The following is an 11,882-nucleotide window of genomic DNA, read 5'->3' as shown; positions in this document are numbered from 1 at the left end:
AAAAAGAAAGACAACAGTAGATAAAAGTAACAATTAAACAATAAAAATCAATAGAAACCAAAATCAAAAAGAAAAAACAAAACACACACTACAACACAATCAAAAAACAAAAATATACAACAAATTTAAAAACAAATCCAATATTCCCAAATCCTTAACTTTCATTAACTTATTTCATCGACCTCCTCACACCTCCCTTTTTTGTATTCTAGTTGTTAATTATCTCAGCAAATCCTTTCCATCTTTCACAATATTCTGTCAATAAATTACTTTAATCTATTTTAATCTTATTTTACCATAAAAAACCCTAAAACTTAAAACTTAAATCTTACTTATACCGAATTCTTTTAACCATAACATATTCTTACATAACATATTCTTATCTCATTATACATGACTAAGCCATTTTTCACCTTCTCACCCCTTGCCTTTTCCTGGAAGACCTATTGCAGTCGTTAAGAGTCGTCAACAGGCTCATCTCAGCTATCTGCCAATCTCCCATTCCCACCACCCTTCTGAGTAATACCCCTCCCCACCTTCTCACTATATAGAAGGATCTGGCAACTTCTGTTTCAGTGTATCTGAAGAAGTGTGCATGCACACGAAAGCTCATACCTAGAACTAACTTAGTTGGTCTTTAAGGTGCTACTGGAAGGGATTTTTTTATATTCTTACATAATTCTTTTAAACATTTCTGCTAAAGCCAAATAATTTCATTCCAACATTTTTCTAATACTCATTAATTTTACAATACTTTTCTAAATAAATTTTTAAAACTTTCTTCCAATCTTCATCCATCGTCTCTTCTCCTGGTCTCGGGTTTTGTCAGTCCTTTCTATCCCATCCATCTACTCCATCAACCTGGTGACCTTATATCCGAGGCTCTTAGGTCTTTTCCATGTCCCTTCCGCAGGTCTTCTTCATGTGATCACCAATAGTCAGCATGGATTTCTGAAAAATAACCTGATCTCATTTTTTGACAGAATTACAAGCCTGGTAGATGAAGGGAACGCAGTAGATGTAGCCTACCTTGATTTCAGCAAGGCATTTGACAAGGTGCCCCATGATATTCTTGTAAAGATGCTGGTAAAATGCGGTCTTGACTATGCTGCCACTCAGTGGATTTGTAACTGGCTGACTGACCGAACCCAAAGGGTGCTCATCAATGGTTCCTCTTCATCCTGGAGAAGAGTGACTAGTGGGGTGCCACAGGGTTCTGTCTTGGGCCGGTCTTATTCAACATCTTTATCAACGACTTGGATGATGGACTCAAGGGCATCCTGATCAAATTTGCAGATGACACCAAAGTGGGAGGGGTGGCTAACACCCCGGAGGACAGAATCACACTTCAAAACAACCTTGACAGATTAGGGAACTGGGCCAAAACAAACAAGATGAATTTTAACAGGGAGAAATGTAAAGTATTGCACTTGGGCAAAAAAAAAAATGAGAGGCACAAATACAAGATGGGTGACACCTGGCTTGAGAGCAGTACATGTGAAAAGGATCTAGGAGTCTTGGTTGACCACAAACTTGACATGAGCCAACAGTGTGATGCGGCAGCTAAAAAAGCCAATGCAATTCTGGGCTGCATCAATAGGAGTATAGCATCTAGATCAAGGGAAGTAATAGTGCCACTGTATTCTGCTCTGGTCAGACCTCACCTGGAGTACTGTGTCCAGTTCTGGGCACCACAGTTCAAGAAGGACACTGACAAACTGGAACGTGTCCGGAGGAGGGCAACCAAAATGGTCAAAGGCCTGGAAACGATGCCTTATGAGGAACGGCTAAGGGAGCTGGGCATGTTTAGCCTGGAGAAGAGGAGGTTAAGGGGTGATAGGATAGCCATGTTCAAATATATAAAAGGATGTCACATAGAGGAGGGAGAAAGGTTGTTTTCTGCTGCTCCAGAGAAGCGGACACGGAGCAATGGATCCAAACTACAAGAAAGAAGATTCTACCTAGACATTAGGAAGAACTTCCTGACAGTAAGAGCTGTTCAACAGTGGGATTTGCTGCCAAGGAGTGTGGTGGAGTCTCCTACTTTGGAGGTCTTTAAGCAGAGGCTTGACAACCATATGTCAGGAGTGCTCTGATGGTGTTTCCTGCTTGGCAGGGGGTTGGACTCGATGGCCCTTGTGGTCTCTTCCAACTCTATGATTCTATGTTTATACATGTACTTTACTTTGTCTTCTGCTCCTTTCACTCTGGGAGACTCCAACTTGACAATATTTTTGTCCCTTCTCGACAAGTCAGCCCCTTTTCCATAGTCAAAACTGAAATCCATGTGGTATTTAAAGGCATGTTTCAAGGCCCCTCCAAAATTAGGGGCCCCCACAGCTCCGAGCTCCCCCCGGCCTAAAGCCAGACTTGAAAAATCAAAACATCTCTGCATAGGGGGGTCCATCCAGCCCCCCATCTCCAAACCAAGCAGAACTCCATCTCAGAGTGAAACCCTTGATTTACGTCAACAAAGTCACACAACAGACAAACAACATAAATGTCAAGAAGAACTTTAAGGGTAGAGGTTCAGTCCTATTGGAAGTCCTACATCAACAGAGCCAGTGGGGTGTAGTGATTCAGAGCGATAGACTCGTATTCTTGGGAACCAGGTCCGCATCTCCGCTCCTCCACATGCAGCTGCTGGGTGACCTTGGGCCAGTCACACGTCTCTGAGGTCTCTCAGCCCCACTCACCTCACAGAGTGTTTGTTGTGGGGGAGGAAGGGAAAGGAGAATGTTAGCCGCTTTGAGACTCCTTCGGGTAGTGATAAAGCGGGATATCAAATCCAAACTTTTCTTCTTCTTCTTCACGGTCAGGAATAGCTTTAAGAGCTGACGCCCTACAAACCAACAACAAACTCAAAGACGAGAAGCAGTTTAGATGGAAACATCGCAGAAAGTGCTTTGGTTACAATGGAGTTTTTATGAAACATCTAGGGAGATCTAAAGGGGAGAACCCATTTAGATGTATGGAGTGCTTATATGTAAAACTGTATAGCCATGAAATAATGAAGGTAATGTCTCACAACAGTGATTATAATTTTATATGTAAAGTACATTTTGATAGAGAGGGGGAATCTAGATTGCTGGTGGTGAGGATCAGGGCTTTGTAAAGCAATTGATATTGCAATACAGCGTGAATCACAGTGTGTGTTTCTGGGATGTGCCTGGAAGCAGGAGGCAGAAAGCTTTTCTTCGTGAAGCCCCTGCAGATGCCGAGTTGCTGACTTCCCTCCCAGATGACAGGAAGTGAAACACACACATCCATTGCCCTGTGTCCTTCCAGCCTCTTTCCTCCCTTCCTCCCTTCTGCCGGTTTGTGTGCCTAACTTACATATCCTGCATGCTGTATTTTTTTACTGCAGAAACTGGATTTGGTCCCAGAAGCTAAGTTTTGTGCCTCACTGGGGACCCAGCGAGAACTGTATGCTTTGAAAACTCAGGAAACTATTACTGAAGAAGTCCTGCTGCCTCTCTGTGTGTTTTTGACCTCAGTGTGGGGCTTGCTCTGCACGTGGCCCCTACCCTGCTGCTACTTGGCTCATGCCCTGGAGTTGCTCTACTCAAGCATGCAAGACGGTTTTTGCACCAAACTCTGTCACACACGCCCCACCTCATGATCTCCAAACATTGCTTCTTCACCATAACTTCTCCCCGCCCCCTGTGTCTTCTGAAGAAAATTTAAATTCCGTAATTTAATGGGAGATCTTCCCCCAAGCCTAATTGCAAGAGGGGAAAGGAGGAGCTGCAGGAACCCACCAGAACATTAAAAACACAGATTGAGGTCAACAGAAAGCAAAGCAAAGCCTACTCCAAGAGAAGCCGCTTCAGCTTCCAGCCTTCCACTCCCACAATCGCTGAAGAAGACTTGCCATTTGAGGATGGCAGAGCTGAATGGAAGCGGGCAAGGAAGCCCCACAATCGCTCCTGCTAGAGCAGGGGTTGGCAACCTAATGCCCAAGGGCCGGATATGGCCCATTCGGCTTCTCAATCCGGCCCAGGGACAGTCCAGGAATCAGCATGTTTTTCCATGAGTAGAATGCGTCCTTTTATTTAAAATGCATCTCTGGGTTATTTGTGGGGCATAGGAATTCGTTCATTCCCGGAAGACACAAGATTTACCCACCTGGGAAGAATGGCAGATGAAGCTGATGGACTACATGGAACTGGCGGAAATGACTGGCAGAATCCGAGACCAGGGAGAAGAGTCGGTGGAAGAAGATTGGAAAAAAATTAAAGACTATTTACAGAAAGACTGTAAAATTAATAAATGTTAGAAGGATGCTGGAATGAAGTTATATGGCTTTAGCAGAAATGTTATAAAGAATTAAGTAAAAATAGACTGTTAATGGGCTAAAGGGGAAAAAAATAAGGTCAGATTGTGTTAAGATAAATTATGGGACAAAAATTGAGAAAGGTGGAAAGGATTTGCTGAAATAGCTAATTGAACTAGAATACAAAAAAAGGGAGGTGTGAGGAGGTCGTCAAAACAAGTAAATGAAAGATAAGACATGGAAATATTGGATGCGTTTTTAATTGTTTCTGTTTTTGTTTTTGTTTTGTTAAGATAAGTAGTGTTTTCTGTTTTATATGTATTGTATTGTATTGTATTGTATTGTATTGTATTGTTTTGCTTTGTTTACCTTTTTTTCTTTTTTCTGTAATTTCTAAACTCTTAATAAACAATAAAAGGAATTCGGACACTGTATTTTGAAGGGGGGGCCTTCAAAATACAGTCCGGCCCACACATGGTCTGAGGGACGGTGGACCGGCCCACGGCTGAAAAAGGTTGCTGACCCCTGTGCTAGAGGAATAGGGGCAGTGACCCCTATACTCAAAGGCGACGGCCAGGAAGGAACTCCTCCCCACCCTTGCCACATGCAGCTGGGCTCACTTGCCAGAGCCACCTCGAGGGCCTGACTACATTTCCCATTTATGTATATGGGAAGGGGGGGGGGATTCTCGGTTATGTTTCTGAGATTGTTATTAAGAAAATGTATGCTCCCAAAAGTGTAAAGCCCTGGCTCTAACGTGGTCATGTTGATACAAAATCGTACTGTGTAATGCTTTGAATGTGCTACTGAAAGAGACTTTGTAAAACTTTGTGCAAAATAGCTGGAACTAAGTGAAACAGTTGCTGTCATGACAGACCCAATATAGAGCACCCCACACTGCCATCCAGTGGCTCCACAGTGAAAAACACACCCATTCATGACTAAGGCACATTTACTGAATAAGCCATTCTTCAAACAAAGTAACAACCTTTCACAAATAAAGACTGACTTCTCGCGGTCCCAATCGGACACAAAGCTGGGAACATCTAAGCACAAGATTCTAATTATGGCTTCCACTGCTGTTGCCTCTGGCGTGTCCATTCCTGCAACATCACAAAAGGGACAGCCATTAACAGAATGGGTTCAGCCCACACACCGGCAGGAGGTACGTTGCAAACACATAAATAACAAACACATCACTATCGCCCTCCACTTCACAAAGGATCCTTAGCTGTAACCTCACGCTGGGGGACCTCCTCTCTGATGCCCTCCGTGACAGATCTACGAGGGCGGTATAAGGTGGGGTGGACAACCTTTTCTGACATTTATAAAAGTATGGTCTTTCTTTTGTTCAGAGTTCCCCCCCTTCCTCCCGCGTGAGTGCCTTGAGAAGGTCTATTAATAAAAGATCAGGGAGGACGCGGGTGGCACTGTGGTCTATGTGTGAATCTTCAGGGATACAGAAGAGGATATATTGTTTAATAATATCCTATCTAACTTGTGCTAGGAAGTTCTATAACTTAGCAGAGTTTTGCATTTCCCTATTAAACTCTCAGTCACCACTCTAGCTGCCACATTCTGGATTAATTGCAGTTTCCGGGTTACCTTCAAAGGTAGCCCCACATAGAGTGCATTATAGTAGTCCAAGCAGGAGATAACTAGAGCATGCACCACTCTGGCGAGACAATCCGCGGGCAGGTAGGGTCTTAGCCTGCGTACCAGGTGGAGCTGGTAGACAGCTGCCCTGGACACAGAATTGACCTGTGCCTCCATGGACAGCTGTTAGTCCAAAATGACTCCCAGGCTGCTCACCTGGTCCTTCAGGGAAACAGTTACCCCATTCAGGACCAGGGAGTCCTCCACACCTGCCTGCCCCCTGTCCCCCAAGAACAGTTCAGGATTCAACCTCAATCTGTTTGCTGCCGTCCATCCTCCAACCGCCTCCAGACACTCACACAGGACCTTCACCGCCTTCACTGGTTCTGATTTAAAAGAGGTAGAGCTGGGTGTCATCCGCATATTGATGAACACCCAGCCCAAATCCCCTGTTGATCTCTCTCAGCGGCTTCATGTAGATGTTGAAAAGCATGGGGGAGAGGACAGAACCCTGAGGCTCCCCACAAGTGAGGTCCCAGGGCTCTAAACATTCATCCCCCAACACCACTTTCTGAACACGGCCCAGGAGGAAGGAGGAGAACCACTGTATGACAGTGTCCCCAGCTCCCAGCCCCTAGACGGTCCAGAAGGATGTTATGGTCGATGGTATCAAAAGCCACTGAGAGATCCAGCAGAACTAGGAAACAGCTCTCACCTTTGTCCCTAGCCCTCTGGAGACTCCTTTTGCATCTAGAAGCGCTATTAAATGTTGCTTCCAGTGCCCAAAATTTTATTCATTCAGCATAGGCATTTCTTGCCCTGCATCACTATCAAAAGCTACACTAGCCCTCTCAAAATTCAAAAATTTGGAAATATTCAAAATTTCAAAAGCTGTCAAAATTTCAAAATCAAAATAGCAAACAATCTCAAAATACAAAGCAAATCTTCACTGCCTTAGGTCACTGTGAACTCTGAGGGACTGGGCGGGGGGGGGGCGGTTGCTTAATCCCCACTACACTATGGAACAAAGGACCATGTGCTTACCAGGAAGTATGCTCAGAAAAATACTTTTCTGCTTAGGATCCCAATCCTTTGCAATCCTTCAAAAATACGCAATGCTGGGGCCAATAACCCTTTGTGGGAATGTTCAGAGAGGCAGGAGAGGATATATTGTTTAACATACTTCCTAACTTGTGCTAGCAAGTTCTATAACTTAGCAGAGTTTTGCATTCCCCTTTTAAACACACTGTGGTTAGCTTGTTGCAAGCTTGTTTAAGCTTCTCAATATAAGATTCCTGGTAATTTCCCTATTCTTAAAAAGAATAGACACAACATAATCTTGTGTAAAGTATATAAAAGACGTTTACTCACACATTCAGTTCACAGATGGATCCCAGAAGGCAGACTTAGTTACAAAGTATATACACGTGGGTCTACCCCCATATGAGGGGTTGATCCCAGTGACTGCAGACTGTCAGTCACTGCAGCTCACATGGCGAAAGCAAGATGGAGAGAGAGAGAAGGGGTGCTGCTTGCCATGTGCTTTTGTTACCTGAACAGGTAAGGTCATGCCCACCTCTAGTCACATGCTAAAGGAAGTTTGTCTCAGTCAGAAGGAAACAGGATGTTTTCGACTGATTGGACCAGACATTCCCTTGCATGTCCACTCTAGACTAACTAGGAATGTTGTACTTGACTGCTATCTATGTATCACAGTCTAAACCACTGAGCCTCTTGGGCTTGCTGACCAGCGGTTCGAATCCCCGTGATGGGGTGAGCTCCCATTGCTCTGTCCCAGCTCCTGCCAACCTAGCAGTTCGAAAGCATGCCAGTGCGAGTAGATAAATCGGTACCGCTGCGGTGGGAAGCTAAGCGGCATTTCAGTGCACTCTGGTTTCCGTCACGGTGTCCTGTTGTGCCAGAAGCAGTTTAGTCATGCTGGCGACATGACCCAGGAAGCTGTCTGTGGACAAAGGGCGGCTTCCTGGGCCTGAAAGCAAAATGAACGTCACAACCCATAGTCACCTTTGACTGGACTTAACTGTCCAGGGGTCCTTTACCTTTTTTACCATAATAAAAGATCAGACTTAGCAGCCGCTTTGCTCCAGCATTACTCTGGTTGGTCTCTGTTAGTTTCTCCAACCGATGGGAGACTTACGGTTTCCTAGATGGGCTCCTCGTGCCTCCCTTAAGGAGGAGCTGTTTTACGATCTTTTTCACCATCATCCCTGACCACTAGTCTTGCTAGCTAGGGGTGATGGGAGCTGTAGTCCAAAAACAGCTGGAGACCCAAGTTTGGGAAACCCTGTTCTCCCTGAAGGACAAAGGAGCGTTCACTTGCATCAGAACGTCAGGTGAGCCCTGCAGAATCAGGCCCAAGGGGCCCCTGTGGAGGGACTGCAGCTTCCCCGCTCATGAAGGAGCTGTAGGGTGAAGGTGCCGTAGGAGCCATGGGGAGGCAGGCAGTATGGGGGGGGGAGTGGAGGAACCAGTGAGAAGGAGTTTCTGGAGCCTCTACAGCCCCCTCCCTGCCTGCTCCCTGAAGGTTTCCTCTCCCCTTCTCATTTCAAGGATTGGGGCATCTCAGCCCCTCGGGGTTGCTTGGCTTGGGGGGCAGGGATCTATTTTGTTTGCTGAGGGCAGGAGTCACAATCCTGTCACATTGTGGGTGTCAGGCTTTTAGGTAAGGGGGTGAGGCTCAGGTGGGAAAGAGTTGAGAAGGAAAATATGCTGGGGTGTGGATTTACTTTGCTGCCCAGCTCCTCAGGTTCCCACTCCCAGCAGGTCTCTCTGGGGTCAGCAAAAGAAGGAGCCTCCAGCCAAGTTAAAGATGCAAAACAGCAGTCAGTTAACCTAATCTTTATTTGTTGCAACAAGGTTCAAACACACCAAGAGTAGGAACCCTGAGCATGGGTTTTCACATACTTTTAAGACCTCTCCCCATTTCCCATAATACACTACCAACAGCATCATTGATACATCACAAATATGTCACAAAATAGGAGTCTTTGGCATTTAGAAACATGAGTCTGTCACCCATCCCTTCAATACCCCCAGTTTCCCACACATTTTAACTTCCCTCTTCCCCAAAGAATGTTGTTGTTTAGTCGATTAGTCGGATCCAACTCTTCGTGACCCCCTGGACCAGAGCACGCCAGGCCCTCCTGTCTTCCACTGCCTCCCGCAGTTTGGTCAAACTCATGCTGGTAGCTTCGAGAACACTATCCAACCATCTCATTCTCTGTCATCCCCTTCTCCTTGTGTCTGCCATCTTTCCCAACATCAGGGTCTTTTCCAGTGAGTCTTCTCTTCTCATGAGGTGGCCAAACTCTTGGAGCCTCAGCTTCAGGATCTGTCCTTCCAGTGAGCACTCAGGGCTGATTTCCTTCAGAATGGAGAGGTTGGATCTTCTTGCAGTCCATGGGACTCTCAAGAGTCTCCTCCAGCATCAGAATTCAAAAGCATCAATTCTTTGGTGATCAGCCTTCTTGATGGTCCAGCTCTCACTTCCATACATCACTACTGGGAAAACCAGAGCTTGAACTGTACGGACCTTTGTCGGCAAGGTGATGTCTCTGCTTTTTAAGATGCTGTCTAGGTTTGTCATTGCTTTTCTCTCAAGAAGCAGGAGTCTTTTAATTTCATGACCATCTGCAGTGATCATGAAGCCTAAGAAAGTAAGATCTCTCACCGCCTCCATTTCTTCCATTTCTATTTGCCAGGAGGTGATGGGACCAGTGGCCATGATCTTCGTTTTTTTGATGTTGAGCTTCAGACCATATTTTGTGCTCTCCTCTCTCACCTTCCTTAAAGGGTTCTTTAATTCCTCCTCACTTTCTGCCCTCAAGATTGTGTCATCTGCATATCTGAGGTTGCTGATTTTTCTTCCGGCAATCTTAATTCCAGCTAGGGATCCATCCAGCCCAGCCTTTCGCATGATGAATTCTGCATATAAGTCAAATAAGCAGGGAGACAATATACAGCCCAAAGAACCATAATAGTATTTACCCATCCCCCCAGCTGCAAGGCTTTAATGGGCTTCTCCTTTGAAAGCATCAGAATTCAACCCACCATCCCGATGGATTTCTGCCTGGGGCATGTGCTGCCCTTGATCGCCTCCTGCCTCCTAAGGGATTATGGAGTCAGGGGGAGCCCTGGATCCCCCAATTCCAGAGGAGTCATTAGGCTTTGGAACCCAGGAAATCCGTCAAACCGTTGAATGTTGGCGATTATTTGAAGCTTCTTCAGTTTTCTATACAGTATTGGATAGTCGGAGGAAACAGTCCGATTCATGGTATCGGCTTCTTGCTACAATTTTATAGGTTGCTTCTCTGAGCCTCTTTGCTGTTGTGCATGGAAGGTGCCTGTGTCAATGGCCATTGTCCTGTACTTAGTCAGAGGCTGCGTTGGGGACTTGGGGTTTTGGGGGAGTCGTTTAACCGCCCCCCCCCATTCCTGGTGTTAATAGCACCAATACCTAAAACGTGGACGGATCTAAGTTCACGGCGTGGGGTGGGGGAGGGAAGGATTTTGCACTGTTTGTGCGGGATCCCACTTTGCAATTGGATTGCCGGGATCAGCCCCTCTCCCGCTCTCTTGATCCCCAGAAAGAGGAGGGGAGGGGGAATCTTCCTCTCCTCCCCCCCCCACTCAAACCTTCCCCTCCCGGCACATCCTCCTCTCACCCTGCCCCCACCACCCCAAATCCCTCCCCCAATACATTGCTCCTCCTCCTCCTCCAATCCGGCTTCTGCTCCGGGAATGGGGGGTGTGAGCCCCCCTCCCAACCTGCCTGCTTCTGCCGGACGTGGAGCTTCCACTCGGGATTGCTGCTCTGACCCATAGCTCTAGGGGCGCGCTTTCGGAAAGGGGAGGAGGGGCGACAGGGAAACCCCCCCCCCCCGGATGTTGCAGGAAAGGAAAGGAGAATCGGGAGGGAGGACAAAGAGGTAACGGGGTCGCGGAGGAGAGGGGAGAGAAGGATCCAGAGACCCCCGCCAGCTCCCCAAAGCGCCTTCCGTGGGCCCCGTGGCAGGGCCTGGATCCCGGCACGCGTGCTGCGAAGGGGGCTTTCCTTGGCCCCTTAGGCGCCTTGGCAGCGGCGGACATGGAGCCCCCACCCAGGGGGTCCCCACGAGGGCCTCCTTGCCCCGTTTCCCATACGCAGGCATCCCCCGGGCGCTGTGGGGTTCCCGGGAAGAGAGTCGGGCCTTGAAAGGATTAACGGGCGCTACAGACCCCACCCCCGTCCCTCCCCATCTCGTCTTGGAGTGGCCCCTCCGGATGGAAAGATGGGGCGCGCATGGCGAGGATTGGGCCGGGCCAAGGGGGCCTCTGGGTGCAGGGGAGACTCTGGGAGAGAGGGAGGGGGTCGAGGAAGTGGGGGGAAGGGAGGGGAGCATCCCAGCAGCATTGGGGGGGAGAGCTAGGAAGACCAGTCTTTGGGGAGACATCTCCACCGTGGCTTCCTTGAGGAATCTCCAGAGGGGGCGCCTTGGCTTCTCCCTCCCTCCCAGGAATGGGCCACCCCTTCAAGGCGACCAGAGAGGGATCCCTGGAAAGTGGGGGGTCGTGTCCCCCCACCTCTTCCTTCCTGTAATCTCCATCCTCTTCCCACCCCATAAGCCCCTGCTCTGTCCGGACACAGCGGTTCTTCCAATTCCAGCCATTGGTCCCCTGGAGAGGAGAGGAAATCCCGAGAGGAAGAGGGGAGGGGAGAGGCCTTCTCAGAAGCGGCTCTTGGTTTCCGCAATCCCACCCAGGAAGCAACCAGAAACCTTTTCCTCTCTCTCAGGCTTCCATCTTTAATGTCTTTTCCACTGAGGATGAGGATAATGTACACCTGTCATCAGAAACAGGGGTGCAGAGTCCATGGAATGGCTCTCAGGATTGATACAGAAGTTGCACCTCAAAAGCATTTCTGTTCCTCTTATTCTTTGTAGGCAATGTCAGAGTGACTGACAAGCTGAGATACAATCCTTCAGCATCCCATGACAGTGACTGCCTGAAT

General features: G+C 47.5%; 1 protein-coding gene across 1 annotated transcript in view; it reads left to right on the top strand.

Annotated features, from left to right (window-relative positions):
• Window positions 1-5,413: 5,413 nt before the first annotated feature.
• Window positions 5,414-11,882, top strand: part of LOC308596848 (uncharacterized protein) — a gene marked incomplete at both ends in the record, with an annotated part of 12,549 nt that continues 6,080 nt past the window's right edge. The window contains one exon of the mRNA XM_081212156.1: window positions 5,414-5,441. Within this exon, the coding sequence (XP_081068282.1) occupies window positions 5,414-5,441 (28 nt within the window). The remainder of the gene's footprint in view (window positions 5,442-11,882) is intronic.

Source organism: Podarcis bocagei (assembly GCF_964188305.1).
Source record: "Podarcis bocagei genome assembly, chromosome: 10".
NCBI classification, from domain to species: Eukaryota; Metazoa; Chordata; class Lepidosauria; order Squamata; family Lacertidae; genus Podarcis; species Podarcis bocagei.
Note: the sequence above shows the minus strand (reverse complement) of the source record. Positions and strands in the feature narration are given on the sequence as shown.